This window comes from Corylus avellana, chromosome ca1 (genome assembly GCF_901000735.1).
Source record: "Corylus avellana chromosome ca1, CavTom2PMs-1.0".
NCBI classification, from domain to species: Eukaryota; Viridiplantae; Streptophyta; class Magnoliopsida; order Fagales; family Betulaceae; genus Corylus; species Corylus avellana.
Window position 1 is genome coordinate 30,402,616 of NC_081541.1, and position 18,069 is coordinate 30,420,684.

General features: G+C 36.3%; 4 protein-coding genes across 4 annotated transcripts in view; 3 read left to right on the forward strand and 1 right to left on the reverse strand.

The window, feature by feature from the left end:
• The window catches only part of LOC132169658 (probable flavin-containing monooxygenase 1), a 3,496-nt gene extending 3,183 nt beyond the window's left edge, over positions 1-313 (reverse strand). Inside the window, exon 1 of the mRNA XM_059580658.1 lies at positions 303-313. Within this exon, the coding sequence (XP_059436641.1) occupies positions 303-313 (11 nt within the window). The remainder of the gene's footprint in view (positions 1-302) is intronic.
• On the forward strand, positions 259-6,229 carry LOC132167723 (glycerol-3-phosphate acyltransferase 9). The gene is made up of 12 exons (XM_059578749.1): positions 259-530; positions 726-783; positions 985-1,103; positions 1,486-1,585; positions 3,420-3,515; positions 3,629-3,725; positions 4,604-4,691; positions 4,772-4,868; positions 5,089-5,174; positions 5,507-5,626; positions 5,767-5,865; positions 6,037-6,229. The coding sequence occupies exons 1-12, from the start codon at positions 406-408 to the stop codon at positions 6,083-6,085; spliced, it is 1,134 nt and encodes a 377-aa protein (XP_059434732.1). The 5' UTR covers positions 259-405; the 3' UTR covers positions 6,086-6,229.
• Positions 6,230-9,912: 3,683 nt separating this feature from the next.
• Positions 9,913-13,284, forward strand: LOC132166942 (lysM domain-containing GPI-anchored protein 2-like). Its single transcript, XM_059577806.1, has 5 exons — positions 9,913-10,511; positions 10,629-10,899; positions 12,100-12,223; positions 12,333-12,532; positions 12,981-13,284. The coding sequence occupies exons 1-5, from the start codon at positions 10,134-10,136 to the stop codon at positions 13,076-13,078; spliced, it is 1,071 nt and encodes a 356-aa protein (XP_059433789.1). The 5' UTR covers positions 9,913-10,133; the 3' UTR covers positions 13,079-13,284.
• Positions 13,285-16,509: 3,225 nt separating this feature from the next.
• The window catches only part of LOC132169668 (lysM domain-containing GPI-anchored protein 2-like), a 3,985-nt gene continuing 2,425 nt past the window's right edge, over positions 16,510-18,069 (forward strand). Inside the window, exons 1-2 of the mRNA XM_059580666.1 lie at positions 16,510-16,893; positions 16,991-17,261. Coding sequence (XP_059436649.1) covers positions 16,510-16,893; positions 16,991-17,261 — 655 coding nt within the window. The remainder of the gene's footprint in view (positions 16,894-16,990; positions 17,262-18,069) is intronic.

The window sequence follows — 18,069 nt, forward strand, 5'->3', positions numbered from 1 at the left end:
ATATAAAATTTTGATCACTCTCTCCTTATAAGTTGATTTTTATTGGTGAGTTATACTCAAAATTTATATCATTTGGTATCTAACTCAAAACTACGTCTCAAGTTCAAGTCACCCAAAAAGGCCAAGCAATGGGATAAAGTAGACGGCTATAGATGTCGGCTGTCAAGGACATTATTTAAGTACAATTTTAACCTTGAGTGCGCTTATATAATTTTTATGATTTTTAAAATTAATGTCTGTAATATAATTATGTAGAGGATCTGATTCAGCCTAAGCTGCGTAAGAATTGCGTGGAAGGAAACTCTTCATCCATACAATTGCGCAAAGAGCCACGACTACGACAGAGGAAAAGGACCAAATAGCCGAACCAGCGAACGAGAGAGAGAGAGAGAGAGAGGGAGCGCGATGAGTAGTAGTAGCACTGAGAAGCTAAAGTCGTCAAGCTCCGAATTGGACTTGGATCAACCCAACATCGAGGACTATCTCCCTTCCGGATCCTCCATCCAAGAGCCCCTGGGCAAGCTCCGCCTGTAAACTCTCTCTCGCTCTCTCTCTCGCTCTCTCTCTCTCCCTCTCTCTCTATTGGGGTTCTGTTTGATTGCTGGGAAATAGGGGAAAAGAAAAATAATGTGACTGTTGTGAGATTCCAAACAGTCATTTTCTGGGCAACCAAATTGGGGTTTGATGAATTAATACGTTAATTGAGAATGAAAATGATTTTGCAGGCGTGATTTGCTCGACATTTCTCCTGCGCTAACCGAGGCTGCTGGTGCCATTGTCGATGTAAAGCTTTTGTTTTTGTGTTTCTTTTTGTTGACAAAGATTTGTGTCATATGTTTCATGAAGATCTTTGGCAGAAATAACAGTTTGGATTTTTTTATTTATTTTTTGAATCATTGGTTTGTATATATTTATTGAAGATTTAAGAAATTTGGATTTTCTAGTTTTGTTTTTGGGTTTTTTATTTCAATAATGACTGAGCAGGACTCGTTCACACGATGTTTCAAGTCAAATCCTCCGGAACCATGGAACTGGAATGTGTATTTATTTCCGCTATGGTGTTTTGGGGTCGTAGTTCGATATTTCATTCTATTCCCCGTCAGGTTAGCCTTACTACTACTACTACTACTACTACCACCACTCAAAGATGGAGCTGGTTAATTGATGTTATGCATGATGCATTAAGCTTTAATGAGATTTTGAAAATCTTTATTTTGAAATTGAATTGAATTTGTGCTCCGGAATGTATTTTACTACTACTACTACAACTACCACTCAAAGATTGAGCTGGTTAATTGATGTTATGCATGATGCTTTAGGCTTTAATGAGATTTTGAAAATCTTTATCTTGAAATTGAATTGCAGTTGTGATGTGGAATGTATTTTAAAGCAATTGGGATTTTGTGAAATGGAGGGTTTTATGTTCTTAATGTTTGCCTTGTTTATGAGTTCGTGTGAATTTGCTTGTCTTGGTTGAATCTGCAGGGTTATAGTATTGACAGTGGGATGGATAATATTCCTTTCGGCTTTTATTCCGGTGCATTCTCTTTTGAAAGGGCATGACAAGTTGAGGAAAAAGATTGAGGTGTGAAATGTGACATGTTTTTAGATTTTCATATAATTATTGCTCAGCTTCTTTGTGAATAATGCCATACTCTTTGGATTTGTCTTTTTTGATAAATTGCTCTTTTGTTTGCTTCTATTTGTCTCTCTGTATGTATGTATTGGAAATGGAAACTTTGAACTGTCTGGTATTGGATAATTTTTGAATGCTTTTAAGTGAGCTTGTCAGAGTGATTTACATAATTTAAGTATTAGGTTAATATAATGTTCTCTTTTGCATGTCATCAATGGTTTTCTTCTAAGAATTAATATACCAATTCAACATTTTAGTTTTCTTAAACACACTCTTATTGTTGTGCAGTAGAACCCTTTTGTATAAGAAAATATTCTTGTATCTAAAGATTGTTTAGGACTAGATAAAACACCTGCAGCAGCCTTCTAACAGCACACAAATGATATTAAGTTGTTGGAGACTCTGACAGAATCCATGGACATGTGAAATCTTTGGAAGGGACCCATGATGATCTATATTGTCATAGGACAGAATCCATTTGTCATACATGATTGAATCCATGTTCCCGTCGAGACCATGGAAGAGTCCCAACCATGCTCTATATCATCAGATGAAAGAAACCATTCATCCTACAAGCTAGGTTTCATGGTCATGTGGAAATCTGAGGAAGGATCTTTGATCTTCTCTATTGTCATAGGAAAGAAAACTTTTGTCACACATTTACTTCATTATCAAAAGGAAAGAAAATAAATCTTTTGTTGTACATTTATCAATAATCTGCCCGATGGACTTAATCTTATGGTTGCCTCCTACAAAGAAGACTCTTGGCAAGCACATTTATGATATGCTTAATGTAGCACCTCGGTCCTATATTGAGAAGACGAGTAGTAGCCCACATAGACTAGGTGGTTTATAAAGATAATCATGATTGCTAAATCTTACATTGCTTAGTTAATAGGTGAAAGTAAGCTTTGTAAGGAATTCAATGGAAGTTTCAACCCAGCAAAAAGCGCTAGCCACATTTGCCCAATGACCCCAAAAGTACTAGTTAATTTTGGGTATTTTCTAGAATTCCTTATAAAGAACAATTTACCTAGTAATTAAGCAATGTGAACTTAGCACTCATAACTATCTTTATAAACTACCAACTCTATGTGGGTTACTCCTCATCTTCCTAATATGGGATTGGGGTGTTACAAATTTTCCCTCTTAAATTCTTGACGTCCTCATCAGGGCCACGTTATGCAGTGCTCTAGTACCACATGGTTTGATGTTACAACCTGGCTTTGATACTATTTCTAATGACCCAGGGAAAAGCCTAGCCACATTTTCACTATAATCCCAAAAGAACTAGTCAATTTTAGAGCTTTACTAGAATTCCTTATAAAGCCTAGTTTCACCTAGTAACTAAGCAATGTGGGACTTAGTACTCATGACTATCTTTATAAACTACCTACTCTATGTGAACTACTCCTCATCTTTCCAATATGGGACTAGGGTGTTACACTTAATTTATCAAAGGCAACTAAACGTGATGATTCTCACTCTTGCATGGCCCTGCCCCTTCTTTTGGTAGGGTTGGTTTTCTTTTCTCTTATTTTAATTTTCTTCTTTGATTTTGATTTTTATAGCATATTTGATGAAAAATCATTATCTTTTGTGAATTAAATGGCGCAGGTGCTGCAACATATATTCGCTTTTTTATTATGAGATAGATTGAATAAAAGGCCCTAATGTTTCAATGCCCCCTCTCTTTGTCTAATTCTTTCTCTACTAATATCTTCTTAAAATTCTGGTTATGCATTGGATTTAGCATATTCCATTTTGTTTATTTTATTTACAGAGGTCGTTGGTGGAGTTAATTTGCAGCTTCTTTGTTGCGTCATGGACTGGGGTGGTAAAATACCATGGGCCACGGCCTAGCATGCGACCTAAGCAGGTATTTTTGACTAAATATTTTTTTTGGATATCATCCAATGTTTCTTTAGCAGCATATTTTAAGCATTTTCATGCTACTAAGTGGCTTTTTGCTTCTGTTCATGGTTTGAACAGGTTTTTGTGGCCAATCATACTTCCATGATTGATTTCATCATCTTAGAACAGATGACTGCATTTGCTGTTATTATGCAGAAGCATCCTGGATGGGTTGGTAAGTGTTTAAATGCCAATATTCACACTTGATATATATTCGTACAGTTAATATGGTATAACATACTCATTAATGATTTCTGGTTACTGTGTGTGTGTTTCTCTCAAAGTATTACCAAATATCCTTGTATGATATTTATCCATAAATTCCAATCAGGACTTTGTGCATGTCTTTAGCAGACCTGGTGGTAATACAAAGATATATATCATGTGGAAGAAGTACCCATATATTGTGACAGTGCCTAAAATGCTCCAAATGGTCGGAACTTGGAATTTGATGGTGGTCAATATTTTGGGCCTTGATTGAGATTTTATTCTGTTTTTTTTTTTGGTTTGCAAATATGTAGTTATTCTGCCATTAGGGTAATCTTTTTGATAAAATGTTTTGCGTTTCCAACTTGCCCTGTGTTATTGAGTTTCATGATCTGATTGCAATATGTAGATAGACAAGGAAAACTATTGCACTTAGTGTTTTAAATATCTTTTGACACATGAATAACACTTTTTCACTGCGTAAATGACAGAAATATCCAAATTTTTTGGATAAATATTTGTGTTCTCCTTTAAAAAAGATATGTATCTAGAATAACTTGGTATGGATTAAGTGGTGTACTGGTCTGAGTAGGAAAGGTGCACATGGTCCAAACTCTTTTGAGTTACAGTCCATCCAGTTTTGAAAGTGGAAATAGTTCACTGAGTTTGTATAAGTTAAAATGAGTAAATTTCAGGTTTTATGATATTTAGTATATTTAATATATTATATATATTTTTTCTTATATTTAGAGAACAATTTACACTACGACTTAGCCTATAATATTAAATAGAACCTATAATTTATTCTTCAAAAAATTGAAAGTAAGGATTTTGTTTTCTCTGTAGGACTTTTGCAGAGCACCATATTAGAGAGTGTAGGATGTATCTGGTTCAACCGTTCAGAGGCAAAGGACCGCGAAATTGTAGCAAGGAAGTAAGTGTAGATGAAAATATAGAAAATCATCATATCAGAACATCTACTAGGTCATGATTATATGAACTTGTGTACTTCAGGTTGAGGGACCACATTCAGGCGGCTGACAATAATCCTCTTCTCATATTCCCGGAGGGAACTTGTGTAAATAATCACTATACGGTTATGTTCAAGAAGGTACAAGTATATGATTTTGTATCGTAGAAATGTAAGAGAAGTTTTGCATCTCTTGTTGATAAAGTAGGAAACTTCTGTTTCTATCCTGTGATCTTCCTGTATGTAACTCTCTCTCACTCTCTCTCTCACACATGGGAAAACAATTTTCTTCTTTTTCTTTGAGTTCTCGATACTTGTAATTTCTCCAACTCATATATTCAATTTTTTTAATGATGTGTAGGGTGCGTTTGAGCTCGGCTGCACTGTTTGCCCAGTTGCAATTAAGTATAACAAAATATTCGTTGATGCTTTTTGGAACAGCCGGAAGTAAGGAGCTGCTTAGAGCCCGCTTAAACTTGTGTGTGTATATCATGTTTATCAATGCGCTGAAAGCATACCCTCCATTTTAGACATGGTGGCAAAAAACATAGATTCATTTATGTGGGGGCAAGGTTTTGCCGAAGATCAAACTATTCAATAGTCATGTTTTTGTTTTATGTTAGAACGACCATATGGGAGATAAATTCCTTGTTTGAGCTAGGATCTAGGTGGATAACAGTTGGGTTCATCTTTTGTCTCCTGTCTTAGATATTGACATCTGTTACTATGCTGCTAATGAAACGGAAGGGTAATTCTTAGATTATGTGCTTTCTTTGCAGGCAATCCTTCACAACGCATCTGCTGCAGCTCATGACATCCTGGGCTGTTGTTTGTGATGTTTGGTACTTGGAGCCTCAAATTCTAAAACCTGGAGAGACACCCATCGAGTTTGCAGAGAGGTAAATAAACTTCTCCTCAGCTGCAATGAGTTATGCTTACACACTTTTTTGGAAAGTCATAAGTGTGTGCTTCTCCGGGATTAGAAGAACCATATCTTATTTATGGATAGCTTCAATTACTTGTAAACGCTCTTATGCAGGGTTAGGGACATAATATCTGTTAGAGCAGGTCTCCGAAAGGTACCTTGGGATGGATATCTAAAGTACTCTCGTCCTAGCCCAAAACACAGAGAACAGAAGTAAGTCAAATCTCTTTCTCTTGCATAAGTAGAAATGGAAAGATATCAATTTTGTTTGCATAATATTAGTTCGTCAACATATTAGTTTATTTATTGCATTGCTGAACCATTCTGATGCTAAGAAAATCAGAGATAATTACATTTTCAAGCTTATTTTTGTAACATTTGCAGGCAACAAAGCTTTGCTGAGTCAATGCTGCGGCGTTTGGAGGAGAAGTGATATGTATATATTTTTGTTTAATTCTTTACTTGTACCTCTTTTGAGATCCTCTACAGTCGATTTCCTATAAGCTAGTTGACCCCCAAATGTGAGGGCATTTTGGGTTTAGACTGTGATTAAGCAAAATAATATGTAGTTTCTCAACTTTTGCTTATGATGTCGTAATTGAGCTCCGGTAACAAGCTTTCACCATCGATTCTACCTGGCATGGAGAAAGAGAAATAGGGTGGGATGATTTTTGGCATTCCAACTGACGACCCGCCACTAATGCGGTTTTGACCTGTGCGGGTTGGGTGTAGGCAGGGCTGGAGTCCCATTTTAGTTTTTGACGAAATTCTGATTTGCCCGACTATTTGTAAAGAATATAATTCATAAAACGACATCGATCGCATGTTTACTGGTGTTTTTTTAGGATAAAATACGTTTTTGGTACTTTTCATTTTATATGAATAAGTAATCACTTTTCTTTGAACAACTGAAACAATACAATCTAGACCACCAAAAACTCAACAAAGGAGGCTCCAAACACAACTGTAACATATCACTAACATTGCTATCAACTTTACTTTTCAAGCTTTCTCCCATCGAAATTGTAAAAGAAAAAGAAAGTGCGAGTCCACTAGTTATGAGCAATTTGGAAAAGAAGCAGCAAAGCCATGATTGAGATCTGGACTCAAAGGAGTTAATCGCTAAACGGAGCTCAATGTCAAAGGAAAACCCTCCTTTCATTTCAGCCGACCTAATATTTAATAGCAAAAAGTTGGGTGCACAGGTTGGGCAACCACAATTTGGATCCTCTCTTATCCAGTTAGTTATAATAGAGGGGTATTTTTATATTTTCAAAAAGTTAAAAGACAAAAATACCCATCCATTATAATTAATTGATAGGGGTGTTAACCCAGTCCGGTTTCTCGATTTTTGGCCAAAACCGAGGACAGGAACTGGGAACTGGGACTCCGGTTAACTGGGGTCCCGGTTATCGGCCGGTTCAGTAACCGGTTTTTATATATATTAATTTAATTACCTAAAGTATATATATATAAAAATATTAAAAAAATATTGTTATATATATATGCACCCAGTTCTTGTAACTCGGTAAAAATCGGGTCCCAAAAGCCTGGTACCGGGACTGGGGTATCCGGTTTTTGGTTTTTCCAAACCGGAACCGGGTCCCTGGTTTCCCGATAATTTTTGACACCCCTACTAATTGGATATTCTCCAATTCGAATGAATTGGAAAGGATATTGTTCCATCCAATCAAGTGTTTGGTATCAATAGGCCTCCTTTCCTCAACCCCAATCCATGTGAATATTGGTACATCAAAAGAACCATTGATGACTTATTATAGACGTTGAAGATGACTTTTAAGAATAATCTTCCAACAACATAAGTAAATTACAAACAAAATCACAGCGAATCCACAGGAAGGATATTTTAGTGTGAGCCTTCTTCAATCGTTCACATGCTTGTTCTTGGTGGACCATTTTGGCAGCAAATGAAATGCAGTGATGTCTCTCTCAATCGTTGTACAACATTATTTCTGGTCAAAGTCAACATTTCTTATATTTAATTTCACCCGATTGATGAGCTGTATGTATAACTCATTCACTCCTAGATTGGTCAGCCAAACATTTCGGACTAACACGGTGCAAATTCCACCAATACTTTTCATCAACGCCGCATACAATTGACAAAGACTCTGGCATCCTCGAATACGTCGATCCTCAAAATTCTGTCGGACCCCAAATTACAATGCCGGAACCACAAGCGAAGGTGAAGAAATGGATATGGGAATTTTCAAAACTTGGCACATTATATCTAAGGCCGATAATTTTTTAGATGACTCAAAAGCTTAATACGAGTTTAATATAAAATTAGTAAGATATGAGTTATTAGCCTCGGTGAAAAAGTAGGGCCAAGTTTATAAGCTATATAGATTCAAATAAAGCCAACACTTTTCTTTGTAAACGATTAAATATTTTTAGAATTTTTTTTTTTAATCTAAATTTGGTTGGAGAAATATGAAGAAAAAAAAAAAATGCAATCTTATTATTAAATTAGAGTTGTATTAACATCGTCTTTGACCAAGACCAAGTTTGGATTGAGTTGAGTCCCTGACCCGCCAACCATTTTACGGGCCGAAGAAGGAAAAACATACACAAAGAGCCTTTACCCACTTGCAGTGGGGACCACAAACAGACCTACCCCCACAAAGTTCTGAAAAGGCTTTCAAATTTTAGTCGGCTAATATATTTTAAAAAAGAATAATTATTCTATCCGAACATAATCATAATAACATTTATTTGTCGAAGGATAAATTTTTTTTTCAAATCAGTCCGAAAGAAATAGTAGTTGAAAAGTTTCACATGTTAGACGTTTAGCCAACGAAGCAGCCCACTGTGTTGCAAAAATGGCAGTTGTCTCATATGTTTTTTTTTTTTTTTTGAAAGAAGTTGTCTCAGATGTTAGCCAGCTATTGATAGATAACATTCCTCCTTGTATTAGAGAGATTGTAATTGTTGAAAAGCTTTCCCATGAGTAATGAAATTCTGTCAGTTACCTTTTAAAAAAAAAAAATTAGCTTGGAAGAAATATTTTTCAACATATTTAAAATAGTGTCAAATATCTATAAACATTTAAAAGACACATTAATTTAATTTAAGTTTGTAAACTGTTATTAATGATGTTAAGAATTTAATGTACATTTTAAATATTTATAGACACTTGCTACTAATTTAAATGAATTTAATAATATTTTTTTTAGATTGATTTAGAAGAAATTTCAGTCTTTTGTTGAAAATCGCACAAAAATGACTTAAATACTTGAATCCTTACTAAACTGACAAACTCTACGAGGACATTAATGAAACCAAATGCTAAGAATAATGCTATAAATCTGGTCGATTCATAAACCGACCGACTGTACAAAGACATTACTCTTAGGTGGTAGTTACTTTTATCATGATGATACGGTATTTGAAAACTAATTTGTTTTTAAAAATTAATAAATATAATAATTTTTAAATTGAGATAAAATATTATTGAATTTGAATAGAGTGAAAGTCACCGTAAAAGCATGCGAGTGAAAATAAAATAAAAAAATAAAAAATGGGAGTCCGTGCATGAGTCCAACGGCTAATACTAGTCCAGTTTATGGAATTCCGCTCCTGCCATTTCCAAATTCCCACACAGCAAAAGTTTTTCAAGAAAGTCAAAGTCTCCTAATTTATTCACACGCCCCAAACTAGGGGTGTCAACCCGGTCCGGTTTCCCGGTTTTTGGCCTAAAACCGGAACCGGAACCGGGGTACCCCGGTTCTCAATTTTGAGAAACCGGAACCGGAACCGGGACCCCGGTTAACCGGGGTCCCGGTTACCGGCCGGTTCCGGTATTACCCGGTCCGGTAACCGGTTTTTTTTTTTAAATTGATTTTTGGGCTTATTTTAGGTATTGGGCCTAAAATAAACCAATTTTTTTTTCATAAGTTGGCCCATTTTTTTAAAAATCTATTAGTTTCTTTGTCTAAATTAAAGGGGCTTTGTTGTGATTGTTCCAAATAATTAAAAAATAAACCTTAAAAAGTCCAAAAATCCTAAAAAATCATTATTTTTGCCTATTTGAGCCTTAGAAATAAAAATTTAATTTTTTAAAATACCCTAAACCTAAACCTAAGTGTAAAAAATATTAATATATATAATATATATATTAATATATAAATATAATAATATATAAATATTATTAAATAAAATGGAAACCCGGTTCCGGTATTCCCGGTAAAAACCGGGTACCAAAAACTGGTACCGGAACCGGGGTACCCGGTTTTTAGATTTTTCAAACCGGAACCGGAACCGGGACCCCGGTTTCCCGGTTTCCGGTTTCCCGGTTTCCCGGTTTTCCGGTTCCGGTTCCGGTTCCCCGGTAATTTTTGACACCCCTACCCCAAACCCAACCCTTCTACTTCCTCTTTCGTCTTCTTCTGAGCATATTCATGTATATATCCCCCAAATATTAAGAAAGCTCAAAGCTAGAGAGAGAGAGAGAGAGAGAAATGGGTTATGCTAAGGTGCTTCTGGGTGTGCTCCTAGTCTCTGCTCTGAGCATATCAACGGCTCAGCCACTGGCACCATTCAAATGCAGCAAAGCGGGCTCGACGTGCACCGCCCTGATCGACTACATGTCCCCCAACAAGACCACCCTCTCCGTCATCCAAAACCTCTTCCAAGTCAAGAAGTTCCGCAACCTCCTCGGCATCAACAACTTCTCAAGCACCTCAGAGAACCAGACCATCAACGCGCAGCAGAAGATCCGAATCCCCTTCACCTGCGCCTGCTCCAACGGCACGGGTCACTCTAACGGCAGCCCCGTCTACACCGTCGTCGGCGGCGATGTGTTGTACCACATCGCCGCCGAGGTGTTTTCTGGACTGGTAACGTTAAATCATTCCCTTAAACTTTAATTTTTTTTTTTTTTTTTTTTTTTTTAATTTAATATTATTATATTTATCTTAGTTAATGGTTTTAATTAATTAATTGATATTTAACAGGTAACGTACCAGGAAATCGCAGCCGCTAATAAGTTGCCTGATGCGAACAAGATTGAGGTGGGGCAGAAGCTGTGGATCCCACTTCCGTGCAGCTGTGATGACGTGGATGGGTCGAAGGTCGTCCATTATGGACGCCTGGTGGATTCTGAGAGCACGGTGGAGAGCATAGCGGAGCAGTATGGGACGACGTCGTCTACTCTGTTGAGCCTCAATCAGATGACTAATGTTAGCGATCTTAAGGCCGGTCAAGTTCTTGATGTCCCTCTCAAAGGTTCCTTTTTTGCTTTCTTGAAAATTGTCTTTATAAATGCAATTGGAAGGTTTTAAAAATTCTAGTAATTTTATTAATTAATTACACTCCGGTACAATTTTATATGATAATCAACGTGTTAGCAAGTAATAATCATAAGAGGATTAACTTGAAAATACATTTGGCTTGATGGGAATATTCTCTGAAGTTGAAACTAGCAAAACTATATTCAATTTAAGAAGTAATGATGACCCGATTTGAATCGGGTGCAATTTGATTGAATGCAATACAGGCAGTTAATTGCACTCAAACCCGGTCACAAGATGGCACGGGTTGCTGCTTGCAGCCAGTGAGTACAGCTAGTCTTGTCAATTGATTAAGAGGATAGGGTCCCCAGGGATCTTGTCTTACATTATCAATTATCAATGGTGCCCACCGACTTGTTGATGTCTGGCAAATGGTTTGACATCATAGGTGGGTGCAAATAGTTATGATGTTTCTTTTTTCAAAAGTTTTTCAAGATCTATTTTCTTGGATTCACTTCTTTGCTTTTTTGGATACTCATGGATAACAAGTTTTTTCATGTCACCCTGCGAGTTGTATTATTGACTCAATTATTGGAGTATATATATATATATATATATATATATATAACTTCAATAATTCATTTTTTTTTTGGAATTAAAGAAAAAGATAGTTGGTCCAAGCTCATCCTCATTTCTTGATAGGATTATCTTAGGATCCAGTTATACACATGGGGCTTAACACCAATATTTCTTAGTTGGTTATGTTAAAGAATTTGACTCGTTTAATTAATTGAGTCGGGTTAGAGTTGACCTATATAATCTTATACTCCTTCCTTGACACAACTTAAATCTGACAAACGATATTCAGGATTCACAATTTTTGATATGACCGATTAGGGTTGAGAGATCTGACTTGTTTAATTAAATGTGTCGGGTTATAGTTGACTTATATAGTTTTATACCTAAGTCTTGACATGATCCAAATTCGGCACACGAACATGAATTGCCACCCCTAACTAGTTACTACTTTAAGCTTTGCACCTGCCATAGGAATTAGGTGTTGTATGCGTTTCACTCACCTTGGCAATTTCTTACATTGCTTGATACGCTTTCTTGAGATTTCTTTTTGGCTTATAGCTTATTTTTGACATTTATAGTTATTGTGAGTAAATGATGCTCAAATGCTTATTTGCAGCTTGTACATCCAATATAAGCAGCACCTCCTTGGATTACCCTTTACTTGTTGCCAGAGACACTTATATCTACACTGCTAGAAATTGTATTAAGTGCACATGTGACCCAGCGAACAACTATACGTCGTAAGTGTATATAACTCGGTGGCTCTTGATATTTGTGTTTTTTTGTTTTTTTTCCTTCTTGGTGGTGGCTTCTCCAGTTTCTAAATTCATATCATTTTGGTGAGGCCAGACTACAATGTGAGGCTTCTGGACTAAAACCATTATCCAACTGGACAGCATGCCCTGCAATGCAATGTGAAGGTGCAGGCAATAATCAATACATTGGAAATATAACATCTTCAGGTGGTTGTAACCAAACAACCTGCGCATATACCGGTTACGATTCCCAAACCATTTTTGCAAGCCTTGTCACAGAGTCCACTTGTCCAGGTTGGTGCAATTTACTATCCTTGCTGTAGTGATTCGATTTTATGTGTTCTATAGAGACCAGCCCAAGATTGAGGGCATTAATATTTTTATATCACCCAAATACATATAGATTGCCCATGTCACTACCTAGGAATTCCTTTTAAGAGGTCGTTAGTGGTTAGTGTATGTGTATATGTTCCCTCTATGCAATCTTGGTTAAATTTTGATCTCTGCAAGATTAGAAACAACAACCAGCAATCTCTTATGCTGATTTCTTCTCTCTGGTTAGCTGTTTCATGTGGTAGTACTAGCATGATCGTCCGAAATTTCTTGATGCTCACTTGTCCAAGCAGTTGAACTTGAGAAATGAAAATTTGTGTGTTTCTTTTGTGATATGCAATTCCTTTCACTTATAAATGATTATATAATTAACTAAATACCATTTTGTTTTTCGTTGTTGGTAAAACAGCTTCTGATGGAACGAACAGTGGTATTCAAGGTTTAAGATGGAACTTCCTTTTCATCTCTATTCAACTGATCTTCATTTGTCTTCATCTTTCCCATTAAGATGTACGCACTTTTTATCGTTTTATCCATTCTCAACTTACTGTATGAGTACAGGAGTGGACATTTGTGATGTAGAGTATCTCATTTGATTTGATTTTGGTGTTTGAGATTAAACTTGTAGCATCAACAAGCGGAAAATTGAAGTTTTTTGCTTGGAGGGTTATCTGTGAAGTTTTATCATAAATGGAGCTTTATTTTGTCCTTAATTTGATTGGTGAAACCATTTTCCTGTGATTTATCAGATGAGCATGTGTTGTGACGCTTGACAGAAATATGTTGGATACGTGTTTAGTACTGAATTATTTATCTTATCTTTGGGTGGTTGTGATCTAGTGCTAGGAATTCAGTGGTTAAGAAATTTGGGGCTTATCCTTTGGGATTTCTTAGAATTAACGACTGAATTCTGTTATGGTGCAAGAACCATAATGCTTAAGGGTTTATATGCTACTGGATCAAAGGTGTGATTGAAGGGGAAAATTTTCCTAGACTGGCTAGAGCTGAGAAAAAAGGGTTAGTGATACAGCTTATTGAAGAGTGTGGAATTCCTGATTTTAATGTAGTTGAGGGTTGTATTTCAAATCCGTTGGAAGAGTTTAAAGCAGTATTTGAGGAACCTAAGGGCTTACCTCCTAATGGGAGTTATGATCATCAAATAGTCCTCAAGGAGGGTACCTCTCCTTATTATCAGAGAGATAAGATAGAAAAGTTTTTTCGGGAATTAATGAAATTTTATGAGTCATCAGAAATAGTCAGAGTCCTTTTCCTTTTCACTTTTTGCTTGTTAGGAAGGCAGATGGTAGTTGGAGGATGTGTGCGGACTATAGAGCCTTAAACAAGGAGACCGTTGAGGACAAATTCCGAATTCGAGTAGTGGATGAGTTGACTAGAACAATGGTCTTCTTTAACATGAATGTGAGATCTAGTTACCACCAAATCAGTGCGGGGGCAGAAGATATACCAAAAACTGCATTTAGTACACAAAAAGGGCGCTATGAGTTCCTAGTTATACCCTTTAGGTTAACTAATGCTCCTACAACATTTCAAGGACTGATGAATGAAGTTTGTTAACCTTAAGGAAACTTGTAATTTGCTTCTTTGATGACATACTTGTCTATAGTAAAGGAATGGAGTAGTACTTAAAACATTTGAGGGTTGTGTTAGAAACTCTAGGGCAGTATCCAATATTTCAGAGGATTCCTTGGCCTAACTGCATATTACAAGAAATTTATTAGGAATTATGGTTCTATAGCTGCTCCCTTAACTGCCCTATTGAAGAAGAATTCATTTTAGTGGATAGAAGCAGCCAAAGAAGTTTTTTGCTTGGAGGGTTATCTGTAAAGTTTTATCATAAAAGGAGTTTACATGGATGCTCTTATTTACTTGATGAATTTACAATACAAATGATCCATATTTGTAAGGAGATGGAGAAAATACAAAATAGTAAAGGAGATCAAATTAAATCATAATTGAATGTATTCAAATCTGATTTGATTTTATTATAATCAATTACAATATCAAATCATATTTCACAATATACTCTAACATCCCCTCAAACTGAAGCTAAAAGATTTTGAAAGCTTGAGTTTGATTTTTCTTCTCTCCTTTCGACGATGGTGACTAGAGGTGATCGGGTGATCAAAATGCGCCTTAAATTACAATAGGAGTGCCAACTATGGGCCAAAATAAAAGCCAACAAAGAGCTGAAAATAAGAGCCAACTATGGGGTAAAATGAGGTTGGATTTTAAACAATACTACAAAGACTGAAGACATTGGGCCAGCAAAGGCGGTCGGCGACGGATTAAATAGCAATAGGAAGGTCAACTATGAGCTAAAATTAATGCCAACGAAGGGCTGAAAATAGGAATTAACTTTGAGCTAAAATGTGGTTTGGTTGTAAACAATATCACAAAGACCAAATAAATTGAGCCAACAACGGGCCACAAATCGGTTTGGGTCAACAAATAACCAACAATAGACTAAATAATGATTGGGCCAACAAAGGGCCGAAAGATAGGCAAGTTGGCCTCTTTCGAATTTATTTTTCTTCTCGGTTTCGACTTTTCTCTCTTTCTTTCTTTTCTCAAACAAATAATTTACAATACAAATGTCATATAAATAGGGACATGTAGATTATACAAAATGGTATGAGAGATCAAATCAAATCATAATTGAATGTATTCAAATCCGATTTGATCAATTACAATATCAAATCATATATCACAATATACTCTAATATTTCTTTGGGGTAAATGTAAGAACCGTACACTAATGCGTCTTTTCTTGTCTCTTAATTTAACGACGGGCCGAACCACTGGTAGTTGATGTTTTCGAACCTAGGTGTTCAGTCTCAGTGGGCCTCCTCAACTCAAGCCCGGCCCACGTGAATATTGGTACATCAAAAGAAGTTACCATTGACTTAGAAGCTGATGATGACTTTTACAAGTTGGGACATTAAGAATAATCTTCCAAAAACACAAGTAATCCCAAACAAAATTTCTGCGAATCCACAGGAAGAATATTTTAGTGTGAGGCTTCTTCAATCGTTCACATGCTTGTTTTCTTGGTGGACCATTTTGGTAGCAAATGATATGCAGTGATGTCTCTCTCGGTCGGTGTACTAGATTGGTCAGCCAAGCCAAACCTTTACGTGCCGGACTAACAAGGTGCAGATGCCATGATTACTTGGCAGTTGGCTCGTTGATTTGGTTAATGCCGCTTACAATTGATAAATACTCCGGTATCTTCCAACAAGTCAATCCTCAAAATCTTGACGGACCCTAAGTTATAGTATCGAAACCACAAGTGAAGGTGAATAATTGGATATGGACGGCTAAATTTTTGACTTGATTTATTTAATTAAATAGATAAAACCACAAGAGAAGGTGAATAATTGGATAAGGGCGGCTAAATTTTTGACTTAATTTGTTTAATTAAATGGATAAGTTATACATATTCATAAAAAGGGAACACTTTTCTTTGTATACAAGTAAAAGAAGTATTTTAACTTTCGGTTGGAGAAAAAGAAAAATGAAAAAAAAAAAAGAAATGCAATCTTAAATTAGAGCTGTTTACGACCGAGATCACCAAGCATGACACGTGATTTGAAAGAAGAAAAAACATAGTCCATCACTCCATTGACGAGTGTGACAACCAAGTGCCTCCCCCCAACCGACAGGAAACAACAGTGAAGAACTTTGCAGCAGCGCTCTCCAACTCTCCAACTCAAGAGTTATTCTCTTTTCCTTTTTTTTTTTGGGTGATTGTTGACTTAGGGAAAGATAATTTTATTTTATTTTATTTTTTATTTTCTTATTTTCTAAGGAGCGGTAACAAAATTTTGTTACCAGGGGCGCCGCCCGCCCTATATATATATATATATTCCTCAAAATAATAAGAAAGCTCAAAGCCTCAAAGCTAAAGCGAGAGAGAAATGGGTTATGCTAAGGTACTTCTAGGTGTGCTCCTAGTCTCTGCTCTGGCCACCACATTAACCGCTCAGCCACTGGCACCATTCAAATGCAGCAAAGCGACCGCCAAGTGCACCGCCCTGATCGACTACGTGTCTCCCAGCAATACCATCCTCTCCTCCATCAAAGATCTTTTCCAAGTCAAGAAGCTCCGCAACCTCCTCGGCGCCAACAACTTCCCAAGCACCACCTCAGAAAAGCAGACCATCCGCGCTTACCAGAAGATTCGAATCCCCTTCACCTGCGCCTGCTCCAACGGCACGGGTCTCTCTAACCGCAGCCCCGTCTACACCGTCGGCGGCCGCGATGGGTTGTACCACATCGCCGCCGAGGTGTTTTCTGGACTGGTAATTACGTTAAATCATCCCGTTAAACTTTAATTTTTTAATTTAATATTATTATATTCATCTTAGATAATGGTTTTAATTAATTGATATTTAACAGGTAACATTCCAGGAAATTGCGGCCGTTAATGGGTTGGTTGATGTGAACAAGATTGAGGTGGGGCAGAAGCTGTGGATCCCACTTCCATGCAGCTGTGATGACGTGGATGGGGTCAAGGTCGTCCATTATGGACATCTGGTGGATGGTGGGAGCACGGTGGAGGGCATAGCGGAGCAGTATGGGACGACGTCGTCTACTCTGTTGAGCCTCAATCAGATGACTAATGCTAGCGATCTTAAGGCCGCTCAAGTTCTTGATGTCCCCCTCAAAGGTTCCTTAATGACTATTTTGGAGAAAATTTTCTTTAATCTATTTTAATAAGTGTCAAATGTCATCTAATATGTGAAAAACACATATTTTCTTTAATATTTTTAACAATAATTTATTACTATTCTACTAATTAACTTAAAACCCAAACATTGATTTTAGTTAGTTATATTTGAGATGTATTTTTGTCTTTTTACTTTTTGATGGGATAAATACTAGGGATGCAAAGGCGGTTATGGTTAGCGGTTAGTGGCAATAACCGCTAACCGTAACCGCCTTAGCGGTTAGTAGATTTCACTAACCGCAACCGCTAACCGCCGGTTAGCGGTTAGCGAAATAGATAACCGCCCGCTAACCGCTTTTTTAAAATTGAGCTTTTTGGGCTTATTTTTTTGGGCTTTTTTTTACTCTCATTTTTTTTTCTTGTATTTTTAATATCTTCTTGGACCCAATTGCTATAAAAAGAGCTCATATTGAAAAATCAAAAATATTTGACCCAAAATTTATATTTACTTGTACTTTAAATATTAAATCATAACCAGTTAACTTTTTTTTTAAAAAAAAAAAAAAAAATTCAACACAACATAGAAAAAAAAGTTCAGAATTCAGACAACTGTCACAACATATAAAAAAATATATAAAAAAAGTTCAACACAAAGCATATAAAATAAGTTCAAAAAATGGTTAAATTTCTTTTTCTAAAAAATGTTCAAAAAATACATTAATACTTCAATTGTGATTATAAGTAACACATTGTTGAATCTAATGTCAATTACTTAATTTAATATTATATAATTATATAGTCTCATTAA

Coding starts and splice junctions, on each gene's coding strand:
- LOC132167723 (XM_059578749.1), top strand. CDS start 406: ATGAGTAGTAGTAGCACTGAGAAGCTAAAGTCGTCAAGCTCCGAATTG. Junction 1,586..3,419: donor AGTTGAGGAAAAAGATTGAG/GTGTGAAATGTG, acceptor TTTTATTTACAG/AGGTCGTTGGTGGAGTTAAT. Junction 5,627..5,766: donor CCCATCGAGTTTGCAGAGAG/GTAAATAAACTT, acceptor GCTCTTATGCAG/GGTTAGGGACATAATATCTG.
- LOC132166942 (XM_059577806.1), top strand. CDS start 10,134: ATGGGTTATGCTAAGGTGCTTCTGGGTGTGCTCCTAGTCTCTGCTCTG. Junction 10,512..10,628: donor CCGAGGTGTTTTCTGGACTG/GTAACGTTAAAT, acceptor GATATTTAACAG/GTAACGTACCAGGAAATCGC. Junction 12,533..12,980: donor CACAGAGTCCACTTGTCCAG/GTTGGTGCAATT, acceptor TTGGTAAAACAG/CTTCTGATGGAACGAACAGT.